We start from the raw sequence: 23,951 nt of genomic DNA on the forward strand, positions 1-23,951 counted from the left end.
TTTAGTACGTTGACATTTTGAAGCCAGGATTTGACTATAGTGTGTCATGGACAGGCACAACTTCCTACCCAACTTCTCTCGTCGTGTAATGCTCCTCTTCGCTTACAAAAACATGGGCCACGGCTCTGTGTTTTGCTCCCACTCGAGTTTTTGGAGTCTGACATGCACAATGTTCTCATCCTTACGCTTTCCCAAATACTTGCCTAATCCGTGCTGTCCGTGCCTAATCCAAAAGGAGTCCCTGTACCAGGCATCGCGTGGAGACCACCAGGCTCTTCATTGGGAAGGGAAGAAAGGAACTGTGAAAGGACTCCTTCACTGAGAAGGAACGTTTACAAGCGGAAACTCCAACGTGAAGGAACTCCAAGCTACGAGCCCAGCTGTTAAACCTCTAAAAAGCAAATGTAGCGTTGTTGACTGTACCTAAATGTGACCCAAGAGCAGCTTGTGTTGTGAAAGTCTGAGTTCTTGGAACCCTTGCTGCCATCCCTATCACTGAAATTGCAGTCATATTTTTCTTGGGGAGGCACTACTGGGAGAAAATTGCTGAATCTCCTGTCTGCTGTACGTGACTATCAATTTAGTCACTCGGAACATCTTTTACCTCCTGGCTGGTTAGCATTTTTTTTACTGTAATGACTGCAATTAAAACTTTTTTATTGGTGCTGATACAGCATTTCTTATAAATGCTGTAGCCTTCCCCATTGATGAATTCTCATAACGCTCTTTGCCAGCTCCAAACATAATATATTTCTGCTGTTTAACTTCCCATAAATGTCCTCAATCACAGCTTTTCAGAAGGGAACTGTGCAGAGGAACAAGCCCTGTGCTTTCTCTGCCCATCTCTTGCACCCGAAGGAAGGGCACCCAGGCATCTTATACCCCTTGTTTTGTAAGTGTTTGTGATATAAAATCATTAATATATCAAGAGCTACTTATGCTGTCATCACACATGGGCTGTAAAAAAGCGGTTGTTGGGATTTGAGGATTTTTTGTGTGTGTTTTGCTTTGTGTTTAAGCCTCAGGCTCAGTAGCTTCTCACCTAATACATTAAATGTCACAGGGGATGTTCAGTGTGATATTCCAGATATTTCCTGATGACATAATGATAGGTCAGAACTCCAGGAATGCTCTGAGCTGTAAGTGCAAGAAACTAAAGTAAAAGTGATTTAAAGGGATACCGTGTCTAATTATAAACCTGTAATAGGTAAGTTCATCTGCAATTTCTGTGTTGCTGAATTTATGCTTACTACAAAAGGGCAGAACACTTTTGATTTGCTAAAAGGAATTACAGTTGAAGCAGGTAAATAAGCAGGTAACTAATGCTAACTATGGTTACAGAGGAAATGAGAACTTTGTTGCTCCTGCTCTCCTTGTGCTTGGAAGGGTGGTTTTGGTAAAGTTAATACATCTTCCTTACATAAAGCAGTGCATATGACTCATTTTTTGTGTCTACATAAAATATTACAAGATCAAATAATTGTGGCTGAAAAGTCAGACCTCAAAAGATTAAATCAAACGTATTTTCTGCCTAACAAGTTTAGGATAAATCCCTGCCTCCTCTGCACGCTTCAGAGCACTGTTTCGTGGCAGAGGCTATTCCCAGTCTCCGCCTAAGTGATGGGGAATTGGTTGTTTGGGATCAAATCGTACGGAGCTTTAAGGAGTCTCTGGGAATCAATAAATTGAACCAGTTACCTCTGGGGCCTGTGAACTGTGTATGGCTACGTGCTTTCGGTTGCTGGGGTTTGCCTTGTAAACCTATTCCTTCTCCTCCAAATCTATGGGAAGCACGTTTCGGAGCGGAGTTGTGCCTAAGCCTGGGTCTTTGGTCGTGGCAGAGGGGGGGTTGCTGCAGTGCCGGCGAGTTTTGGGGGCTCTAACCACTCTGCTCTTGGCACGCAGGATGAGTCCCGGGCAGGTGGGACCTGTTACAGACCCAGCTGAGAGCGGCTGCTTCAAGGACACGCGGGAATTTTAAGGTTTGTAGATGCCACCGAGTACCTTTTGGATGTTAGCAACAGGGAGAGCTTTCTCCCTGTTAAATTGCATGGGGTTTGGACTGAATGTTCCTCTTTATGTTTCCCCCCAACACTGCTAGTTACCATAGCGATGGCTACATGACTTTGTTGTAGTTGTTTTATTTAAATATAGCAAAAGAAATTGCTAGAGCTTGGGATTCTGGCTTCGAAAATTCAATTTAAGAAAAGCCTAACAGCTACTCTGTGTTATAGGTGCACAAAATAGCTTTAGAAACCACAGAGCTTCTACCACAGAAAACCACAGAACCGCACAATCCTATAATTTGAAGACTGGACAAACTTTTTTTGGCACTTCTTGTGGATGGAGGACCAAAGTTTAGAGCGAGTCAATGTTTTCAGGCAGTTTGTAAACGGCTGCGAGTAACCAAGGACTCGCACAGCCTGAAATCCCCCATCCCTGCGCGAGGTGAGCTATGGCCAAAATTAAACCTTAAACTCCCCACCCCCAGCCGCGATCGTCTGCAAAACTGCAAATCTCAAATGAACTTCCAGAAAAGCTGGCGGGTTTCTAGTCCAGCCTTCCACTTCAGGGTTGAAAAAAAAAAAAAAAGTGGTTTGAAAGCACCCTGCCCACTTGCTGACAGGGTGCTGGCATGGTGCTGGGCCGCTTTTGCAGGGTGCTGAGTCTCCCTCGAGAGTGGCCGAGCGACTGCAACGGCCCTTGGGGACTGCGGGACGCCCGTTCTGTTCTGGGTGCTGGTTCAGCAGCAACAGCCTCCGTGTTAGGGTGTTTTCTGAAGATGAGTTCCCATGTAGTACAGATTTAACTGACTCTTGTGAAGTCAGCAGGTGAGAGAAAAACCGTTTTCAGCGTAGCGAAACACAGCGCTCTGAAACTCAGAGAGGAATTAACTGACTTTAAACAGTAACTCCTCTGGATGGTGTCTCGAGTTCAGAAATATTTGCTAAAAACTTTCACTAGGAACGTTGTGTAGGATTTGCTAGTTTCTGTACTTAATGTGCTCTATCTAATCTGGCAATCTATCTTGCAAGTATAGTGAGCCCATCACTGTGGTATCTTATAAGAATACGTGTGAAAATCTTGTTTACAACGGACTCTACATTTCCTCCTATCAGGTTCAACTACAACTTCTTTTTTTTTCTTTTCCCTAGTGTGTCACAATCAAATCCAGGATAGCTGCAGATGGAGAGGGCAGGTCTTCGCTGCATGATCCCCGGGAGGCATCTGGGATTCGGGGTCTCTGGTGTTAATTAGAACAAAATTACTTAAAAGGTGATGACCTGATGGTCTGTTATTAGAAGACGGTGCAGAGCGTTAGTGATTTCCTGCTGGCCAGGGGAGGCTTGGTAGATTGATAGAATCGTATTGACGCATCTTTGGATGTACTAATTTAAGGCAATTAAAAAAAAAAAAAGAAAAAGAGAGTTGACAATTACTCATAATAGAATGTGAGAAGAATGAGATCAGCATCTCTTTCTTTCTGCTACAAGATTATCTCGAGATTCAAGAACCTGCAGTTTCCTGTAAAGATCACACAGAAATTGTCGTATATGCCCTCCCTTAAACAATTAAAATAGAGTTGGTCATGAGCTTTTACTAGTGTTTTGGCCCCACCATCCCTCCCCACTTTGAGAGGCCTGTATTTATGTATTTTTATATGGGTTTTTTCTTTTTGTATAAGAGGATGGCTTTGCCCTATTTTCTGTTGAGCCACAGCAAATCTAAAAGCTCAGAGGACAGAGCACACTCATTTTTACATAGTGAACAACACGGCGCAGAGCGTCTATCTCCACCGTTCGTCGTGATTTGAGCGTTGTTTGGTAACACGGTATCGTGCAGATAACAAAGTGCCTTATCTGAACAGGAGCAGAGGGAGCAGAGGTTATGACCCTCACAGCTTGACGATTCACTGGAGCAAGGGGAAGCTTGGACCTTCCCGTGCAGAGGTACCAGAGGAGGAGCACCCATTGCGGTGGGTGCTACAGAGGAGCCGCACAATTTTTTTTTTTTTTAAGGGTTGGTGGATGCAGTAATATTTCTCTCTGCGTGCAGGCACTGTGCAGCGTTCCTATGTGCTGGTTCACTGGCCGTAGCTGCCTTCCACCCTTGTCATTTGGGGGGGTACAGAAGTGGCCGGACCGAAGGCCACCCAGCCCGGTATGTGGCTTCTAACAGAGGTCGAGAGAGAGGGCTGAAGACGAGCAAAGCCGGATGAGCATGTCGTGGTGCTTCCAAGCTCTCCCCCGCTGCTGGAGAGCTCTTGTCCGGGGACCTTCCCGAGCCAGACGTGGGGCTGTGCACTCAGGGGTGGCCGTAGCCACTGCAGCGAGGTGTCAAACCTCGGCGTCTTTTCTAATTATGTTAGGAAAGAGGGAATAGTTTAAGATTGCACTGTATCACTGAAACCTGGGAATGACTGAAAACATTGTCAGTTGTTCAGAAAGAGCAAGGGAAAGCCAGGTGACTATGGCAAGGTAAGGGTAAGGCTTAATGTAAAAAATAGTGTTCTTAAGGTTATAAACACCAAAAGACATGCTGAAATAGGAAAATCTTCGGCTATGAGGAAAGAGAAGGAAATACTTAGAACTGTTGCAACAATAAATGTGCTAATTTTAGAACATCTTTAAGTCATCCTCACTTTCTGGAATTGGATTGTGCAAGTTTTTTCTAGCAAATAAATGAGTTTTGTTTTTAATGAAGAAATGTTAAATCTCCCTTATATTTCACTTTGAAAGAGCTATAAAAGTGAAATGTGGAACTCATTCTTCCATGTCAATGATTAGAAGCCCAAAATACATCTGTTCCACATGAACAACTGCAGACTTTGCTTTCACAGAAGAATAGCTATATTTGTAGTTACTTTAAATGTATTCCTGTTGATTTCATTCTTGTGCATTCTAACTTGTAAAGTCAGAAAAATGTCACAACCTTGATTAAAATCAAGTTCCAAGTATCCAGATGTTAAGGAAAAATGCTTCAATATTAAGCTGAATCTGCATATTTAATTAACAGTGATTTTGTTCTACAAGTATCAAGGCTCACCACTAAACCATAGCTGTAAAAACAGAGGATCATCATCAGAGTTTCAGAGTAATTGCACAGATATATTACTTGGACTTATGTTCTCATTTACAGCTGTGGAAGAGCTTTTTGGGGGGCTCCATTTGACTTGTTGCAGCTCTTTACTGCTATAGCTATTGCAGTATCCAGTTTATTTGAAATTAGTTTTCAGAATCTAGATTCCTGGCTAACTTACTTTCCTCCAAAATAGTTAATGTCTTTCTTAACTCCTGAAATCTAGGTGGGATTACAAACTATTAAGTGAATTTAAGTTTTGGGGAATGAGTTATGAAGGTATTTTAACCTGTGTTGTGAATTTATGTTTAAATTCCACTACTGTTCTATTGGAATTCTGCACTGAGCTCTTGAGAGCAAGGATAATTTATGTACAAGAATGCCTTAAAATAAGCCTCCGTAATTACAAAAATGCAGTGTTTAAATTTATAGTAAAAACCCACACACTGCTGGCAAAACTATAACTGCATCTGGAAAACATTAAGGATGCTATTAAAATAGTCTAGCATAAACTAGAAATGAGACTGAAATTACAGTGTTGCTTACTTAACCATTTTTAGGAAGTATATTTTGAATATGGTCTACTTTCTTATTTGACTTTTTGATAAAACACTGCACTGTATCTTGTTTACTGCTGAGAATGAAGTATGTACTCTCTTATCTACTTTAGAAAAATCCATAGGTCAGATTTTTTTAAGCGTCTTCTTATAGTTGTCAATAATTTAAACCATAACCAGGTCCAGCCATCAGGGAAAAAGTAACAGGGAGATCTCAAAGGAGAGTAAAAATCACAGCAATTAAAAACTTATTTTATTAAAAAGATGAAATGTTTTCAAACATTGAAAAATTACGTTTTTATAAAAACAGAAATAGGCAAAATACCCATTTGTCTTCTATTTACATATACAATATTTCTCATTGTATAAAATTATTTACAATATATAAAAAAATTACAGTAAAATAGGTTATTTTCTTACAAGACATCAAGCCCTGTACTTCTAGTGTAGATCATGGCAAACAAGAATATTATTGCACCTGTGAAACAAACAGTCTAACAATAGGAGTGTTCTCTTAGCCATGCCTTCAACTGAGATCTAAAATAACATCGTTAGCTACAGTAACATTCATTTAATCTCTTCTAGGGTCAACTTCAGGCAGTTTCCATACAAACATTGTCTCGTAAAGCTTAGGACTGGGCAGTTAGAATCAGAAAAAAAACCAAACATATTTACAGCTTCTTCTATACAATCTGTATGGAGTCTTATGGAGTTTACCCTTCACAGAAGCTGCATAAATTAACCCCTGTTCTCCTGACCGGGACGGCCAGGTTCACTGATACAGTCACGTCAAATTCTCTGCAGGAGATGACTGGCTAAGTCTCCTTGTGTCAAATCCTCCTCAGCTTCCATCGCTAGAGCGTCGGTGCCTCCCTACGTAGTACCAGCTACAAGTTTTTAACGCTTCTGCACCTGAGCAGTTAAATAATGTCCACTGTTCGCAGGTCAGAGTCTCTAGGGCTACATGTGCCGTTTCATGTGCAAAGCCAGGTGGTCTGACCTGGAGAACGCCCTGTCGCAGAGGTGGCACTGGAAGGGCCGGTGGCCGGTGTGCTTGCGATAGTGACGGGTGAGTTCGTCGGAGCGAGCGAACTTCCAGCCGCAGCCTTCCCAGTTGCAGTGGTAGGGCTTTTCACCTGTTGGAGAAATCACAGAGAGCGTGACTCAGCGCGGCACTCCCACGTACAGGCTGCATCCCCGTGCTAGGCGACCTTCTGAGTTTATCTCGGCGTACTCTCTTATTTGCTACCAAAGCCCTTCTGCGACAAGATCCAAGTGCTTTTAAGCCAAATGAGACTGCTCTAGCAATTCTTTTACTAACCTATACCTGCAGTGAGAATCTTTCAAGAAAGGGCATCGGAAGTCCTTAGAAAAGCTTTGACCTACATCTAAGTAGGAAAACACTTAGACATTATAATCTGACCACCTGTCATAGCTCAACCACGACTACTCCTGGAGTTTAAGAGACTACAGGGTTAAAAAACTGTTTTATACAGGCGGCTATCGCAGCCAGCAAGCAGCATATCTCTGGATGAAGGCAAGCGGCCGTATTTACCTGTGTGCGTCCTGAGGTGAGCCTTCAGGTGCGAACTCTTGGTGTAGGTCTTCCCACAACCTGCGTAGGTGCACGTGTGAGTGGCCGTCCTCTTCCGTGGCCAGGACCGACGTCCTCTTTTTGGTTTGGAGTCCAGCAGCTCCAGAGGGGAGGAAGGAGGGGTGAGCATGCCTCTGGGAGCGGAGGGTTGTAAGGGCAGGTTGTCCTCGAAAAGGCCGAACTGGGAGGTGTTCTGGTACTGGAGATGGGTCTGCGGGTGGTGGAAGCCGGAGGCCGGGTGGTAGCTTTGCTGGAAGGACATGGACGAGGGGCACATCATCTGCGTGTGGCAGTCATTCACCATGAGATCATCAGGGCTCAGCGGGGGGGTCTCTGCCCCGGGGATTTGGGGGGAGCTGGCCACCCGGGGCTGCTCATAGGCCATCATGCAGGTCGCGTTGCCCTCCTGCTTGATCTTTGGGCAAGCCTGGGGCACCAGACCCAGGACCGGTCCATAATTGTCCATGTCGGGTTCGGGCTTAATGTTCTCAACGAACTGCGGGCCCCCGAAGCTGGGTGTCACGAAGAACCGCCCGTGGACGTTGCCAGGAGGGCAGTAGTTGGAGTCCATCTCGGAGCGGATCATCTCCGGCACGATGCCGGCGTTGTAGGGCGGGGGGCTGCCCTGCTCCAGGGCACTGTAGCATCCCGGGGACGGGTTTGTCTGGTAAAAACCGCCGCTCTCCCCTTGGGCGGGGGGATAGTCCCCCCCAGCCGCTCCTTGGCCGTAGCCGTCGCTGCCCATGGAAAGGATAAAATCCAGCACGTTGTTGAGATCTTCATCCTCTTTGCGAGGGGAGAGGCCGCCCCAGGTGCCGGCAGGGGTCTTGGCCTCTTGGTCGCACTTCCACCTCTGGGGAAGAAAGAAAAGGGAGAAGGTTAGAGGTGGTGGGTTGAGGCGGGGGGTGTGTGTGTGGGGGGGGGGGTCGGTGGTGGGTTTGGGGAGAAGCGGGACCGCGGCACCGCCGCCCACCCGTGCAACGAGCGGCGCCGGCCTCAGCGCGGGATGGGGTCGGTGGGGTGGGGGGGGGGGTCGAGACTCACTTCGTGGAGGGTTTTCTCGCGGCAGGGGCTGGCGAAGGTGGCGAAGGAGGGCAGGATGGTGTCGCTCAGCGCCATGGTACGGCCGGGCGGGACGGCGGACGGCGCGGCGCGGCGAGCCGCCCTCCCCACCTTATAACGCGGGCGCGGGCGCTCTCAAGCCAATTGCAAAGAGCGGAGGAAACGCGTCCCGGACGGGGCGGGCGGGAGGCAGCGGCTCGGGCGCAGCCTAAATTTAGCCCCGGTATAAAAGGACGCGGCGGCGGCTGGTCCCAACCCGAGCGGGGCGGAGCGGAGAGGGGCAGGGGCCGGCACGGAACGGCACGGCATGGCCGGCAGGGCCTTCCCCCCCCCCCCGCCCCCCCCGACCGTCTTCTCCTCAGTGCGGGGCTCGCTGTGGAGCGGCCCCCCCCCCCCCCCCTCACGTCGCCTTGGGCCGTGGCCGCTGAGGAGAAGGGTCCCTGCCCCGGCGACGCTAAGGGACCCTCATGAGCTGAGGGGGGGTCTCTCTCTGCCTCCCGTGGGGACACTGAGGGGCCGTGGGGGGGTCCCAGGCCTGGGGACACTGAGGGAGTCACCCTGAGGTGAGGTGGGGGGCCCATGCGCTGAGAGATGCTGTGAGGGAGCTGCTGTGGGGTGGGGGACACCGAGGGGGGTCCCTGCTCTGGGAATACCAAGGGACCGTCCATGACGTGAGGGGGACGCTGAGGGGTCCAAGCTCCAACAGAGGCTGTGAGGGACTTGCTGTGGGGTGGGGGACACTGAGGGAGACACCATGAATGAGGGGTTTGATTTCCCGCCCCCCCCATCCCTCACAGCAGCCGCCCCACAACCTGGCCTCATCGTCTGGGACACGCGGTGGGACCAGACCCAGAAAACAAGGGTGGGAGCGGAAGGCGTAACGAGCACAGCAAGGGAGGCAGATGCCCTGCGCCGTGTGGGTAAACGCACTGGTGAGCCGGTAATGGAGGCCTCCGGCTCTGGTCACCCTAAAGGTCTCAGACCCATCTCGGTACTGACAGGAAAGTGTTTAATGCCACTCTTGTACGGTCTCCGCTGGAGACTTGCGTTTAATGGAAGGCCAGGTCTCTAGCAGAGTTTCCATTTGCCGCACGAAGATTGCCAAAGTCAACGTTTCCCTGTGACATTGTGAGAGAAATAATGCAAGTAGCTTCTGTGATCTCCTCTGGTCATAGCCAATTTATGGTCCTGGGCTGGATTTTTCAGAAGGGAAGACTGTTCTCCTCCCTTACCTTGGCCTCTAGCTCAGATGCCCAGTCTGAAGGAGCTATTCTCCAATAATTTTTGATAACGTGCCCCAGACTCCTGTTTTTGAGGATCACGGCTGCTTGGCAGTCATCCAAGAGCAAAAGAGCAAAAGTGGCCGTTCTTAAAGGAGGAAAAATGATGATCTATCACAGGACAGACTGATTCTTTGAGAGCCTGTTCAGAGAAAGAGCTATGCTTTCCCCTTACCTCCTCCATATTTCCTTTGCAATCGCTTCTAAAAGGTTTTCTAAGTGAGCTGAAGATCAGAAGAGTGCAGGAGAACAACTCTCACTTTTATGCACTGCGTGCCCCACGAGGGGAAGGAGTGATGGCCCTTGATGGGCTCTGGTTCTCAGAAGCATTTTGAGCATGTTCGTTAGAGCCCATCCCAGGCTTGTGGCTGTACGCAGCCTTCTCAGGAAAGCACGGTTGCTAGGGTGAGTAAATGATCTTTTCAATAGCTACACATGTTTTAAAATAATGAATGTCTCTTGTTTAACTTTCTATACTTCTTATTCTAAAAGTTCACAGGATGGCCAGGAGGAGCAGCCAAACTTCTGTGACTGGAGCAGAATCAATACACTGAATGCATGGTAACGAAGTACACAAAGATGTATGACTCATAGCTATGTAATGTCACACTTGTGTAATCTTTCAATGTAAACTCTTTTCCTCTAATAAAATGTTAGTAAGTGTACAATACGTATATATGGTGCTGTGAGTCAGCCAAGAAAATACACTCTGATGAATTCAGAATGAATGTGAATGTTCCCTTGATAACACACCCTGAATGTCTGTGTCAGTTTATGTGCTTGTGATTTCAGCAACAGCTATAACAAAATATTTTGTTTCTAGGATATACAACTGTACGTGTACATTTCACTGAGAAGCTCCAGTTGGATGCTGTCTTCCAGTAGGCACTGGAAGGACATTTGTTTATAGCACTGCACTGACTCTCTCACCTAACTGCGTTTTTTCCTTGCATAAAGGAAACGTTTAGTGGGTAGTGAGAATGAAAGCCAAGTGCACAAAATAATAAATTCACTGCCTTTAGTTTCTTTTTGTTTTCAAGCAAAGCGTCGAAGCTAAAAAACTATAGCTATACTAAACCTGGTGAGACGAATGTGAGAATTTATTTACGTTGTGAGTCACTAGTTCTGCACAAATTGAGTACAACATTGCCATGACCTTCCACTTGGTCCATGATCGTTGTGCTGACATTTTCTGGCTCTGTGCTGTATGCAACGCTTATTTTAAATATCTAAACCCAAGACCCTGGCACTGATCTCATTTATGGCAGCATAGATCAGGAGTGATGCCACTGGTGTATAAATGTGAAGAATGTGAGATTAGAAAGTATTTGTTAATCTGCTGTGGGTAGAGGAGAGCTAAATGATGTGTGATCTGTCTTCCAGCCAAAGTAAACACAGGCTCAACCATTTTTGTATGGCAAAGTTGATCTTTCTAGGTGTTGCTGCTGATCTCCGTTGTTACTTTTACATCAAGAGAAACTTTTTAAGGGATTGCAATCAGAATTCCACATGTTAATAGAAGAATCAAAGCTGGGGCTGTGTGATGAACTGCACCCTTGGTGAAACACTGCAGCTGGATGGGTTGGTGAGAATGCCCAGGTCACCTGGCTGCTAGAGCACTCTGAGTAATTACAGAACTCAAACAAACAAACAAAAAGCTCCTTTCTCATGGGATCGTTCTCAGAAAGTCCTGACTGCACCTAGAGAAAACGTAGTAATAGCAGGGTAAACGAGCTGAGAATGAGACCTCTTAGCACCACTGTTCAAAATCACAGTACTAGTAACACTGTGACCAATCACTTCATATTTAAATGAGACAAGCATTACATACGATTTCCCTGCCTGCATCTCAAATTGCCGTCGTTCTGTTGACTATACACTTTTTTTGCGAATTTAAACTGCGGATTCTGAGTTAGGACCTTTTAGAGTCTGCTTTCAAGGAAGTTAATAAAATTATGTAAACAACCACATAAAATTAAATATACAGGTATTTTTTGGAGAGGCATGTCTTAATTTGGGGAGAGTGATTTAATCCTGTAGGCCTTTTGTCTGATTAAATTAACATCACCAATTAATTTTATAAAGGAGCCTTTCTGACCAGATCTTCCATGACTGGAGCTTGTTCCCATTTGAGGACCTAAAGACAAAGGTGAACCTTCATCTCTTTGATAAGCTTAAGTCGAAGGGGCTCATTAAGATTTTAGGATGGCATATTTTCCTTTAATATTTTTTTGTGATTCTCCTCTGAACTATGTGCACATTTTCAAAACCTTTCTTGAGGTTTGAGCACTGGAAATGTGGAGCAGCAGACAAATATGAGTCACCCCTCTTTAGCCAAGGACTGCACTTGTGCGCTTACAGTCATGGCATTGCACTGAAGGTTACCCACGAGTTCACTGTTTCGCAAAGCCTTCCTCTCCCCCAGCTCTTCCATCGCATCGCAGCTCCCCGGTCAACAGCACCACCACCATGAATATACGGTCTGTGCTCAGGTCTGCACTCAGTGCTGGCTGGAGGCTTTTCGACTAGATTTAATTTATGGCAATGGTGGAAAGCAGAACACATGGGACATGGGGGGAGACTGGAAGGTGGAACAGAGCCCTGGGAGGTCTGGTGAGAGTGCTGGTGGGCCATGGTGCAGGGCTGGGAAGCATCATGAGATGCTTGGAACAACTGGGAGGAATCCAGCTTGTTTAGGGCTGCACAGATGGAAGGTGGAGACTGCAGAAAGGTACCGTGAAGAGAAGCATCTGACAAATGCTTTCTCCAGCAGAGCAATTTTGATGCCCCGATTTTTTACCTGTTGGCCTAGGTAGAACCCTACTTTTGTCTATGCCAAAAAGCAGAGCTGCTTGCAGTTTTCGTTGCTAGAAGTGTGGCCTTGAGCTTGCCTCTATGGCCATGCATGGTGTTTGTTTCTGCCTGGATAATGCACTTATAATAATTCTTTAACAATGGCATGTTCTTCAAATTATGTTGCACTTCCTTGATCTTTGTCATCTAGGACTTTTTTATCAGTAACAGTTTCTGTTTTCTTCCAGGTCATTGTTAACAACATTGAATGGTAAGCGATGATAAAAAAAGATCAAGAACTAATAAACTTGCTTGATTAAAATTTAAATTAGATTTCAAGATGTATCAGCTTGTGTTTGGACCAATTCGCGTGTGCACACCATATTGATTTGTCATGTTCTTGTTTCTTATTGTGAAAATCATATTGCACCGAGGCAAATCCTTACAGAGATTTGCCTGTTACATCAGCACTGCTGCCCTGTTTAAAACACTGTTAAAAGCCATTGTCATTAGCTAAACCATCTTTATTTATAATTCTTTTTATATATCAAGTCCTTCCAGTCTTTTTCCCAGGTTTATATAACGCTGACAGGCATATCTGGGTCATTCTGTTTACCCTGTTAAAATATTGACATAATATTAACATTCTTCAAGTCACCTGGGGCTTCCTCACTGTTCTGAAATGGATTGATAATAAACATTAACCATCTGGATATGTCCTTACTTGGTTCTTTTGAAACACTCACTTATAAGTTACCCAGACCTGGCAACTTAATATTGTTTGAGATGAGTAGCAGTTGTTTTAACATCCTCCTTAGTTACTGGAATGGAAAGTATTTCAACATCATTATTGTCTGATCTGAATACAGCATCTGGCTTTTTCTCAAAGAGAGAACAGAAATATTTTTTAGCACTTCTGCTTTTTCAGCATGATTATTGACAGTTCTATCATTTCCATCCATTGTGATGGCAATCTTAATTCATTTTAATGAAAGCCTTGTTAACTTAGTTCACAAAGATTAGCAAAAGTCAAGTGTTTATACTTTCAACCACTGCACACTTTAGCTAGGCAGACTTCCATCGATGCAAAGGAAAAACAAGCTTAAATTCCATTTAAATAAATAAGTCAAATAATATAAAGAAAACTTTTCTCAGAAATATGCAAGAAAATACTGTTCCCATCATTAATGTGCGTTCATGATTCAGTAATCATGCAAAAAATCAGCTGTTTAATGAATTTAATCGAGGTAATTATGTATTGTTACTGGAATTTGCTGTGTGAAGAATGATAGCATTCAGCTGTAAATGATTTTTTGTCATTTTTGATTTGGAGACTCTTCAAACCTAAACAATTTATGCCAGTTTTTTAATTATCAGCTTTGATTAGGTATGTAGTTATGTTTCTGCCAGCTTTTACTGATGTGTGTGTTGAATGCACATATGTTGTATTGCAGATGTCCCTTTCAGCTGTCAATTAAAAACACATTTGACAGATCTTTTATTTTTTTTACAGAACTGTGAAATGATACCACAGTTTCAAAAACTCTGCAAGCATGTTTAATCGTATCAGTGAAACTGCTTAAAATACCAGTCACTGATTATGACTAGCAGTTTTCAGTTGTTGCCAGGTGCTTTTTAGTACAGAATCAAATCTCTAGTGAAGAAAGGGGCAATAAGGGTGTGGAATAATAGGAGCATAGGTCAGAAAGTAGCTATGTGCTTTCATTCAGAAAAAATTACTGTTACTATTAACAAACATGTAATAGCCTCCGTGAAGTCGGAAGCCGAGTAAGATGAAACTCATTTAATTCTGGAATACAGTGGGTGTTACACTGTGAGCTTTCATCCTAGTCGCGTCTTTCCTGGTCTGCATTTTAGGACAGAACTTATATAATTGGTTGGAGATGACGGGAGAACAAGTACAATGATGTCTTATCTCTTATGTCCACTTGGGACAATTGGTAATGTTGTAAGACATGTGAAGTTAACTGGTTTTAGAAGTGAGAACTCTGTTTGGGGTTTAATTAACGCAAGAAAAAATGCTGTTTGAGGGAACTTCAAAGAACTAATCAGATGCACTTTTCTCTCTTTTTAATTTGTGAGATCTGTTGCAGTCTGAGTCAGCACAGCAGATGCAGATGGCCGCCTCAGTAGATTTTTTTGTCACTTTGAAGTTCACAGGTTTTAACTGGGGGTGGGGGAGAGAAGGCTGGACAAAGTTTAAACCCAGCCACAAGAAGACAATTACTTAGAAGGGAGGAAGGTTTGGGGTTTTTTTTTTCCCTCATTGGCATACAGAACATCTTTATAGGTTATGGTTTTATCTGATAAGTGGAGGTTTATTCACCAAATAGACAAAGTAGGAGTTCATATAGGGTGTAGGGTGGAAAGCCTTGTTTGACGTGATGAACATGTGGGGTTTAGTTCTTATTTATAAAATACCTTCTTTGTACTGCACCTGTATTATTTATTAGTCATATGTCCTGCAGTTGAGTAATGGGAAATACTGGAGCAAGCATTTCATTAACTGTGACACTGTTAATTGGTATTGCTCGCTGCCTGGAATTACTTTCCCTGTTTGAATACATGGAAGTATGAATCAGAGCTTAGTGAATTAGCCAGTGAGAGGAAGACAGGCATCTTTGCATGATAGGCTGTATGTATAGAGCAGCTGATCTCATTTGTCTTCCTGGACTGTGAAGTCCTTTTCAGACTTAGATCACTGAAGTATTCAGAATGGTATATACTTTTTTCCATAATCACAATTAGTTATATCATTATGATTAAGCTTTGAAACTTCAGTGGGATATTTTGGGACAGACTTTTTTCCAGACTCTTATGTCCATTGTTGTGACCATTTTTTTTCTTGAGCTATTAATGCCTACCTTTTAGGATATTTATATATTTAAATCCCTGGGTACATCTGAGCTTAGGGGCAGTGCTTTGTGTCTCATAGACAGTGCTTTCTATTCAGAAATGAAACTTCAGCTTATTTTTTCAGGCACCTGAAAATTTACTCCGAATTGTTCAGCTGATATGCCTTCAAGGAATGTCACACTTATTGCTGACAATAAGCTCTAGGACAGAATTAAGTGCCAGTCGTCAGGGTTGATACTGATCAAAATTATTAATATTTAGTGCTATAGTATATACAGCAATTATAGTTTAAGAGAATAATGCTGTTGAAATCCCTTGAGCGGTTACAGCTATTCTTGAGCAATAAAATGCTTTTCAAGGGACAGCCTAATACAATGCAACTTTGTAGAATGAGTTGTGAAATTTTCTTTTCATTTGCCACATAAAGTGCCAAATAAATGTTTGCAATAAAAATACAAGCCTAGGAAGAATGTGTTTTGCCAATTACAGCATAATATGGGCTACAAAGAAGTGCTCAGAATGGAGTTCAGTATGGATGTTAGTGTCAGGTTACAGCAGGGAAAAGGGTGCCTTGATTTGCCAAATAACCAGTGTGTTTTTTATCCCACATTTGCAAGGAAAATCACTGCCTTTGAAAGAAAAGAGATGGGTCTAATTCTATGCAAAATTAGCTTGGCGAGGAGAAGCAGGCAGTCTTCGGCTTAGTGAGAAACCAGTGCATGGGGACTGCAAAACACTGATTGATGCCACCATCGTGGGCCAATCCCTTCAGCTGGTGGTTGCCACATTTAGCTCCTCCAGTTGGCCAACGCCGGGCGAGGTGGGCACAGGGTGGGATTAAAGCTTCTGTAGCAGAAGTGGTACAAGCCACATTGGGCTGGCGGTAACAATTTTGGGGGCCCTTTCTCCTATTGCTCAAGAGCTTGCATGATTCACCCTGTTCCCTTTTTCTAAGTTTCGTATCACAGAAAAGCGAGTTATTTTTCAACATAACTTTTACTTCAGCCTAAAGTTAGATACCTAAGCTGTGTCCGTAGCTGCAGCTTAGCTCAGCCTGACAATGCTCTTGAAATAAAGCCTAGGATCCTGCTTGCCGAAAACATGCAAAATAGGGGCTATCTTGTGCTCAACTTCTTCGCGGACTGTTTTCTGTCTTCTTCTGCTTAAAAACCACCTGCTCCGATGAGAGGGCAATGCGTCTCATTCACATGAAATCAGCGTGAAGCAGCCAGCCAAGAGGCAGCGGCGTGTATGAGCGAGAGGGGATCCTTTGCAGCCTTTATATACCAGAGTTATTTTTAACCACAGCCTCCATGCTTATTACAGTGTTTCCTCTCTCAGACGCTCAGGAAGCCCACTTGGCTCTGTTTCCTGCTAACATGCGGCCCTGGCTCACAAAATCTCTGAGAACAACAGGCCTGAGACTGCTCGGCTCCATTAAAAAAACTGGCAACTTTTCAAGCCCTGACAGAAAACCTTTGAAAGCTCTGGATTTCCTCCAGCTAACGTATGAGGCTCCTACATCGGTGACAAATTAGACTGAAACAGCACAAAATGCTCCTATGTAAATAGCCTTTTTCTGCGTTCACCCTTTTAATAGTTCAAACATTATTTATAGTTATTTCTCTGGATGGAAAAATATTTTTATATTTTTCCAAAGATGGGTTCTACTGAAATGTTTTCCTTGTTTGTTTGGAGGTTGGTTTTTTTTTCCTTTTTCCTTCGAGATTTTTGTGACAGTTTTCTTAGGCTCCAGGAGCAACCTTTCCTTCCTGGAAACCAGGACAAAATGGCTGTTGTGAGTTCTTCAGTAAAAGGCCTGTGTCCAGTGCTGAGCCCAACTCTCTAAACACTGCCATTCCCCGACTATTGAATAATAGTTATAACAGGCACAACTGACTTCTGCTTTCCAGAAGGGCAACAGAAGAGGTCAGTTGCACTTTATCAGTGCCTTTACCCATGCGTTTTATGTGTAATGTTAGTCCTTCATATTTTATTTTTTCTTGCAGACTTTTCACTGCAATTCCAGAGGGACTCCTGCTTCCAAAAATGCTTTCAAGTATCAGAATAGATGTGACCTTTGATGCAGAGAATGCTATTTTCTCCTGAGTTGACGTTTTACACTATTCTAAGAAATCTTACCATGAAGTGACTTCTCATGTCTGTCAGTAATAATGACTTGGAATCATAGATGATAACTCCAGAATATTAGACTTACATGATTTTCTGATTTTCTAGGAGTATTTCCAGTAGTCTCATCTTTGTATGGGTCAGCTTTGCCTTAAGGGTTATTTGTTGCCCTGGGCATGAACAAGAGTCATCTGTAACACCTACCTGGCTTCTCTAGTCCCAGTATTTATCTCAGACACTGGAGGGACAAGCACGGTCATCAGGAGCAGGTTCACTGGAGCAGGAGGATTTCCCTGACCGCCCATTTTCTTGCCAGCTGGGCAATAAGGTGTGTTTATTCTCCCCCCCCCGCCCCGCCCCTGCCCCGTTTTAATCATCCACAGCTTGAGCATGTAGGCTAAGAAATTGTAAGGCTCTGTTTGTACTTAAAGGAGAGAGTAATGGAGAATTCATTGCACCCTGGGATGATATGGCCAGTTCTTAGACAGCTAAAGGCAATTGCAGTTAATACCATTCCAGCTCTACAGATTTGTGGAATTCCCTCCTGTTTTCTTTTTCCTCCTTAAAGGATTCTCTTCAGTCCTTCAGTCTCTTCAGTCATGCCCTGAACTGCTAGGCTATGCCTTACAGAAAGAAAAAAGTAATTATTCTGTTTTCAAGATTGACCATCTCTGTTGGTTTTGTATGCCAGCAGCATTTTTGCCCTCTGACTTTCCCTTGGAGCTTGGCTATTGTGCGAAAGCATCTCCAATGGGAAAGGTCATCTATATCATGAGGAAGAGAGTAAAATTAATGTCTGTTTTACTGGTCTCAGTAACGCTGCTCAAGCAGCTGTGCTTTGCTACACCAGTGACAACGAAATACTGAACTGGGAGCTGGGTATATCAAGCACGATCTTGAATGAGTAACTACCACCATCTCTCAGATGACCCTTATTCTGATTGAAATCATTTTACTCCCAGTTATCTACATTTCACACAGATGTGGTTAAATTTTGCAGTTGAAAATTACTCTTACGAGAAAAGAAAAATGTAAACAGTTTCTAGATGTGAAAGAGCTGAATCCCACATTTTGTAGCTTTTAGCAACTCATTCTGCTGTTCATTCATTGTTTGTTTGGGGCTTTTATCTCATATCATACCCAACAATTGGGCTTTGGCTGTGCCAGGGGCACCCTCCTTTGAATGAACCTTGGCAAGCAAGTCTTTTAAATTCAGCGTATCATTTTGGCAGGTGATCTTTATTTTGCAAATGTAAGTTTTGTAGTTACAATCATAGCTCACAGCACTTGCCTGCATAGTTTATGGAACAAGTGGTATGCAATAGCAGATTCACGTTTATTTTCAGGCAGGAAACGAAAAGTGCAAAAATGCATCATGAACTGAAGGGTCAGGGTGAGGCCTTTTTAAAAAAGATTCAAGGTGGTTGGGGTGCGTTTATCACGTGCAGTCAAGTGGTCTAAAATTGACTTGTTTTGATGCTATTTGGAGCTTGCCGTAATGAAAAACTGACTTTGTGCAGATTGACTTTCTGCGTCACAACGTCTTGGGATAGTAATACCAACAAGAACAATTAGTTTAACTGTCGTTCACAATTGCTGTTTGTTTGTACTTGGTGGTTTATGGTAGAAACTGCAGGACAGCCTTCCATTCGAGCTCTTGCCAGTGGCCTCAGTAATTGCCCACTAGTCACTGAAGGACAGACTCACCAAGGACTTTCAAAGCTAACTCACCCTCCTTCAAATATAACTGAAATTTATAGCTAGCAGCATCTAAAATAACTCACATCACTACCACCTCCAAAAACAGCTCTGGGACCATGTGGCCTTGTGGTTATGGCTCTGGGGTTGTGGTGATGAAGTCAGAGATTCAAATCCAGTTGTAGGGAGATAAAAAGCTTCAAAGAAAGTGAAACTGGTTTTGCCTTGATTATGTGGAAATAATAACACCTCATTTTACTTACACCTGAAAAACAAAATTCATAGCTAAAAATAAGGTATGGTGCAGAATACCATGTTACGTCAGGAGATGCACTGTGGATAAAAGCATGTGGCTGGTATGAAGAGAGCTTATTCGAGTTGACATGTCAGAGGGGTTTGCTTCTCTTGGTACATAATGTCAAGGTGTAGGGTGATAAAAGTCAAGGTCTGAAGCCTCCACAGGCAACACAGTCAGAGACTAATGAGGTCCACTGTATTTTTCAGTGTACCATTTGGCTGACTGACTATGGGCTTGGGGTTTGAGATAAGAAAGGATTTTGTTTCCTTGCTTACTTAGAGCTGCCCAGAGGTTTCTCTAAGCTCTTAGGGGCCATTTGCAGTGCATGGAGTGAGTTGCATAAGAATCCCATGGATGCTATGCTGGAAATTGTTATTATTGTACAATAATTAGTAAATGTAAATAGAATAATAGCTGTATAAATGTACATTATACAGGCTCAGGGGGGACAAGGTGCTTCCTGCTGTTAGAAAGCTGCTTTCCAGGACTGCAGTGTCCGTGTCTCATCTCACATTTTGGAGTCCTTCTGCTACAAGGTTCTGTAGGTTTTAATGAGTTGTCAGACAAAGCAGACCTGCTTCAGGTGGAGGACTTCAGAGACTGCCACCGTGGGCTGGCCAATGTCTCGGGACTAAAATAGTGTCCTGCAGAGAGGAATGTGTATGTTTATGCACGCACACACGTGCACATGATATGTATTCAAGTGTCTCAGGCCAAAGAGGAATCTAAACGTGGACTAAATGTGATTAAATCGCTGAGTTATTTGGCACAAGGAAGCACACAGGTCTTTTCGGCTGGAAAGCTCTGACTTCCCCCTCAATATGCAAAATTATCACAAAGCCATTGCTATCCTGCTGAGTTACTCCTATAGCCAGTTGATATGTTTCCAGCGGCCTTGCTGAGAAATCCTTGAGGGAATCTTTTTCAAAAACCGGGCCAGCTCTGACATTGGCTTTAGGAGGGACCTCCCCCCCCCCCAAAAAAAAAAAAAACCAAACCCAAACCCCACCAAAACCTCAGCCTTGTGATGTTAACTTTCAGGTTTTGTATCTCTCGCTGATACTGGACTCAACACCCACTGTTTACATATAGTATGAGGTGATTTTTAACTTAAGCTGAGAGCAAAAGTCAGGTTACTTCTTTTTACATAGGATGTAAACGTGAAGGCATATTTCAGGGCATAAATGTCTATAGACTCTCCGCTACAGATCATAACAAGAAGAGTCCATGGTGCTATTAATCCTAAGAATAGCTCTTATGGGGTTATGATGACATCTAGAAGCCCCAAATGAGCTTGTCACATTTTTCTGATTTATTTAGTAGCATTTCAATGGGAAAACATAGAGATGATAATGAGCATCAATAGTACATATTGTCTCTACAGTGCACAGGGAAAATCCGAACCTGATTCATCTGTGACAAGCTTGGCAGATTATTTCTTGAACTGCATCAAGATTTAGTCTACAGTAGAGACAAGCACTGAAGCGTTTACAGAAAGAGAACTGATGTTTCCGTTGTTGGAATCCAGTGGATATCAAAGATGTCTTTGAATTTCTACAATTAGAAGGAGCCAAATAAAAACCAAATAATTTTCCAAGCAGATGGCCTTAGCCCTCAATACCAAAATTATCAAACTCCCTAAGTAGTGGTTTTAAGATAGATGTTAATGGATCTTTGAGCAAGAAGCATTAGTGATCTGGACTACAGCAACATTTTAATTAAAAAGTTGTACAATAACAGACTCAAAATGTAAACTTCAAAACATTTAAAGCCTAAATTACCGTGGGTTAAGAACTGGCATTGAGTATGTAATTTTTAACATTCCAGACTGCCTTCATTATAGTTCAAGAAGCCACAGAAATACACCGTTACGAGCCAGGAATAGTTCCTCCTTTTATTTGGAAAGAGAATTACAGAGGGAGCTATTGGGAACTGAAGTTTAGTTCCTAAAGCAGGAGCAGGCTACAATATTTTTATACACAACTGCAACCACAGACTTGCACTCATTCAAACATGCCGGACTAAATGGTGCCGGCTGTATAAATACTCAACACTAAGTTAAAACACAGGTTCTTTTTTATTTCAGCTTTGAAGGTTTATCATGCTATTTCTACTTTTGCAATATCATTTAAAGTCTAGAGGCCTTATATATATATATATATATAAAAAAAAAAAGTGCCAGTAACTTAAACCTACAAATTATGACCATGGTTCTTCAGTAGGTTTGGAGAAAGGCTGATTCCGTTCTGGTCATTGTTGATGGACAGAATGCTTGCTTTCATTTGTGAACATGCGCTTAAAATTACAAAGTAAATCCTTCTGGTTTTGTTGTATTTTTTTTTTTTCCAGCCAGTTACTCCTCAACTGCATCATAATGCTCATATAATCTTTTTCTCAGAAATTGGACTCACATAACTCGTTGGTATGCAAAATATGCAAGGCCCCAGTCTGCTCTGAATTACACCCATGCAAACCGTTGAAACTTAAAAGGGAATTTAAAATATGCATGAGTAAGGAAAACAAATGGAGCCCTCAATTTGCAAAGCGCTTTGAGATCTCTAGAAGATAGTTGTACATCTTGTTACCTGTGCCCTCAAGACAGGGAGGGGAGAGGATCTGATACTCAAACTAAGATTATCAAAAACTAGGTTTTATCAGTGCTTTTGATAAATCAAAAAGGGAAGGAGCAGCTACTGTCCTACACTAATGTTCTAAGTTCACTATAATTAATTAAAAAGCTCTGATGGAAACATATCCTAAATCTCACAGCTTGTCAGAAATCAACTGTCGTTTTGTTTTGCCAAGAGCAGTAAATAAACCCTACATGAACAGACATGAAAGGACTTTCTAGAAGTGGTTGGCTGCGATAATTCCACTCAGGAAGCTGCTGAAGAGCAGCAGAGACTGGCTGCCCTTGCATTTGCCGTCTCTTTTCCCCATGTTGTTATAAAAGAGGGGAACTGATTTTGCTTTGTAGCATTCGTTGACTTGGACACATGGAGCTGTGCTTCTGATGCCATAATTCTGGGAGAGAACACTTTTTACATACTTTATAAACTGTTCTGACTATTTTCAGATCGACTATTGAACCACAGTGGAAGTGTATGGATTCAAGATATTTCTGGTGATTGTGTAACTGGAAAAAACTGTCCTGATTTTAAAGTATTTTTGGCATACAAGTGAAAGTAAATAAGCAATTTTAGAGACTCACTGGAAAGTAATTGCTCCTGCAGGACACTAGCTGTGCCAGGAACTCTGGCAGATGCACTGAGCCCTCACTATTAAGCTTCGAATGAAAGCATTTTTTTAATGCACAAGATCAAAAACAAGGACATATAATCTAAAATGTAAGGAATTTGGAAAGAACAAATGCCTGCGAAGGGAAATGTCTAAACATATGAACTGCATTAGGAGGGAATACAATGGGAGAAAAGCCTGATAAGCTCCAGAGACACCTTGGCTTGCCATGGTGGGAAGCATGAGCTGTGGTGGTGGTGGTGACACGGCCGTGACGCTGGCAGTGAGGGCGTTGAGAGTCCAGAACATGGTCTGGGGATGGAGCTGCCTTCACCCATGGCTCTGCTGGTGACACACAACCCTCCAGGGTTATCAGAGGCGATCTTGGGCTGATCAGCCCTGCAAGAGCTTGGACCAGCTGAATTGCTGATGATGATGACATGAGAGAGAGCAAGAGCAAGAGAAGCACCTTGTTTCAGGTGACAGTGAACCACCAGGATGGCAACCTTTAGATGGGAACAGTCTGTCCCTGTGCTTCCATCCAGTGATTCATCTGTGACTACGAAAGTTATAAAAGCACCACTGTCAGCTAATGTGTCATTAAAGGAAGTGTTCTGCTTTTTTTTCCTAAACAAGAAGTTAACAAAGTATTATTTTTTACTGCCTTCATCCTGTAAGCTGGCATTTCAAAGGCTGAAGCTACTGTCCTTTGTTGTTGCTTTACTTGCTCATCTTGAAGCTGTAATTGAATCCACCCAGGCTGTTTTGCAGGCCTCTGAACTGTCAGGTCTCTCCATAGCTCGTCTGCATAAAGCCCTGCTATTAGCTCCAGCACCTTAACAGTCGATCAGTAAACCTCAAGGGGCTGTGGACAGCCACATACTCTGTAGTAAAGGACGCAAGTGGTTTTGAAACTGAAGCCACCTGCAGAAAAAACTTCAAGAAGTGTTTGGCCAACCCCTTCCTTCCCCCCAAGTTTTGTTTTTCTTTTTTTTTTTTTTTAATTTTGATCAACTTTTGCTTGAGCTACCCTATTCCTGTGTTCCCAGTCTGGGGGCTATAGCACAGCAATGATTTTTTGCAGGGTAGATTTATCCTGGATCTTTGTAGGTGCTCCTTTGGCAATCCAACCCAAATGGCCATGTCCAAAGAAGCTTAAGATTTCCTGAGACGCTCAGAATACTTCAATGCAGGATGACAGATGAAATAAAGCATTTTTAATGCTTCAGTATGTATGGCTTTGTCTTTAGGACTTGTATCTGGGTTCAATCAACAGAGTATCAAAGTATTAAATCAACCATATGAGCATTAGCTCTCCATTTACTCTAACGGGAGACATTCAGTTC

The 23,951-nt window shown here is 43.3% G+C and overlaps 1 protein-coding gene and 1 long non-coding RNA gene across 2 annotated transcripts; one reads left to right on the top strand and one right to left on the bottom strand.

Moving 5' to 3' along the window:
• The first annotated feature begins 1,595 nt into the window (after positions 1-1,595).
• LOC142035388 (uncharacterized) lies at positions 1,596-3,393 on the top strand. The gene is made up of 3 exons (XR_012651874.1): positions 1,596-1,718; positions 1,906-1,982; positions 3,156-3,393. It is a non-coding gene; the product is annotated as an uncharacterized LOC142035388 (long non-coding RNA).
• Positions 3,394-5,867: 2,474 nt separating this feature from the next.
• KLF2 (KLF transcription factor 2) lies at positions 5,868-8,433 on the bottom strand. Its single transcript, XM_075037997.1, has 3 exons — positions 8,275-8,433; positions 7,192-8,083; positions 5,868-6,772 (listed from the first exon to the last, which is right to left on the bottom strand). The coding sequence occupies exons 1-3, from the start codon at positions 8,347-8,349 to the stop codon at positions 6,597-6,599; spliced, it is 1,143 nt and encodes a 380-aa protein (XP_074894098.1). The 5' UTR covers positions 8,350-8,433; the 3' UTR covers positions 5,868-6,596.
• Positions 8,434-23,951: the final 15,518 nt, after the last annotated feature.

The sequence above is a fragment of the Buteo buteo genome, chromosome 10 (genome assembly GCF_964188355.1).
Source record: "Buteo buteo chromosome 10, bButBut1.hap1.1, whole genome shotgun sequence".
Classification (NCBI taxonomy): domain Eukaryota; kingdom Metazoa; phylum Chordata; class Aves; order Accipitriformes; family Accipitridae; genus Buteo; species Buteo buteo.

Coding starts and splice junctions, on each gene's coding strand:
- KLF2 (XM_075037997.1), bottom strand. CDS start 8,349: ATGGCGCTGAGCGACACCATCCTGCCCTCCTTCGCCACCTTCGCCAGC. Junction 8,084..8,274: donor GCGAGAAAACCCTCCACGAA/GTGAGTCTCGAC, acceptor TTTCTTCCCCAG/AGGTGGAAGTGCGACCAAGA. Junction 6,773..7,191: donor TCACCTCAGGACGCACACAG/GTAAATACGGCC, acceptor TTTCTCCAACAG/GTGAAAAGCCCTACCACTGC.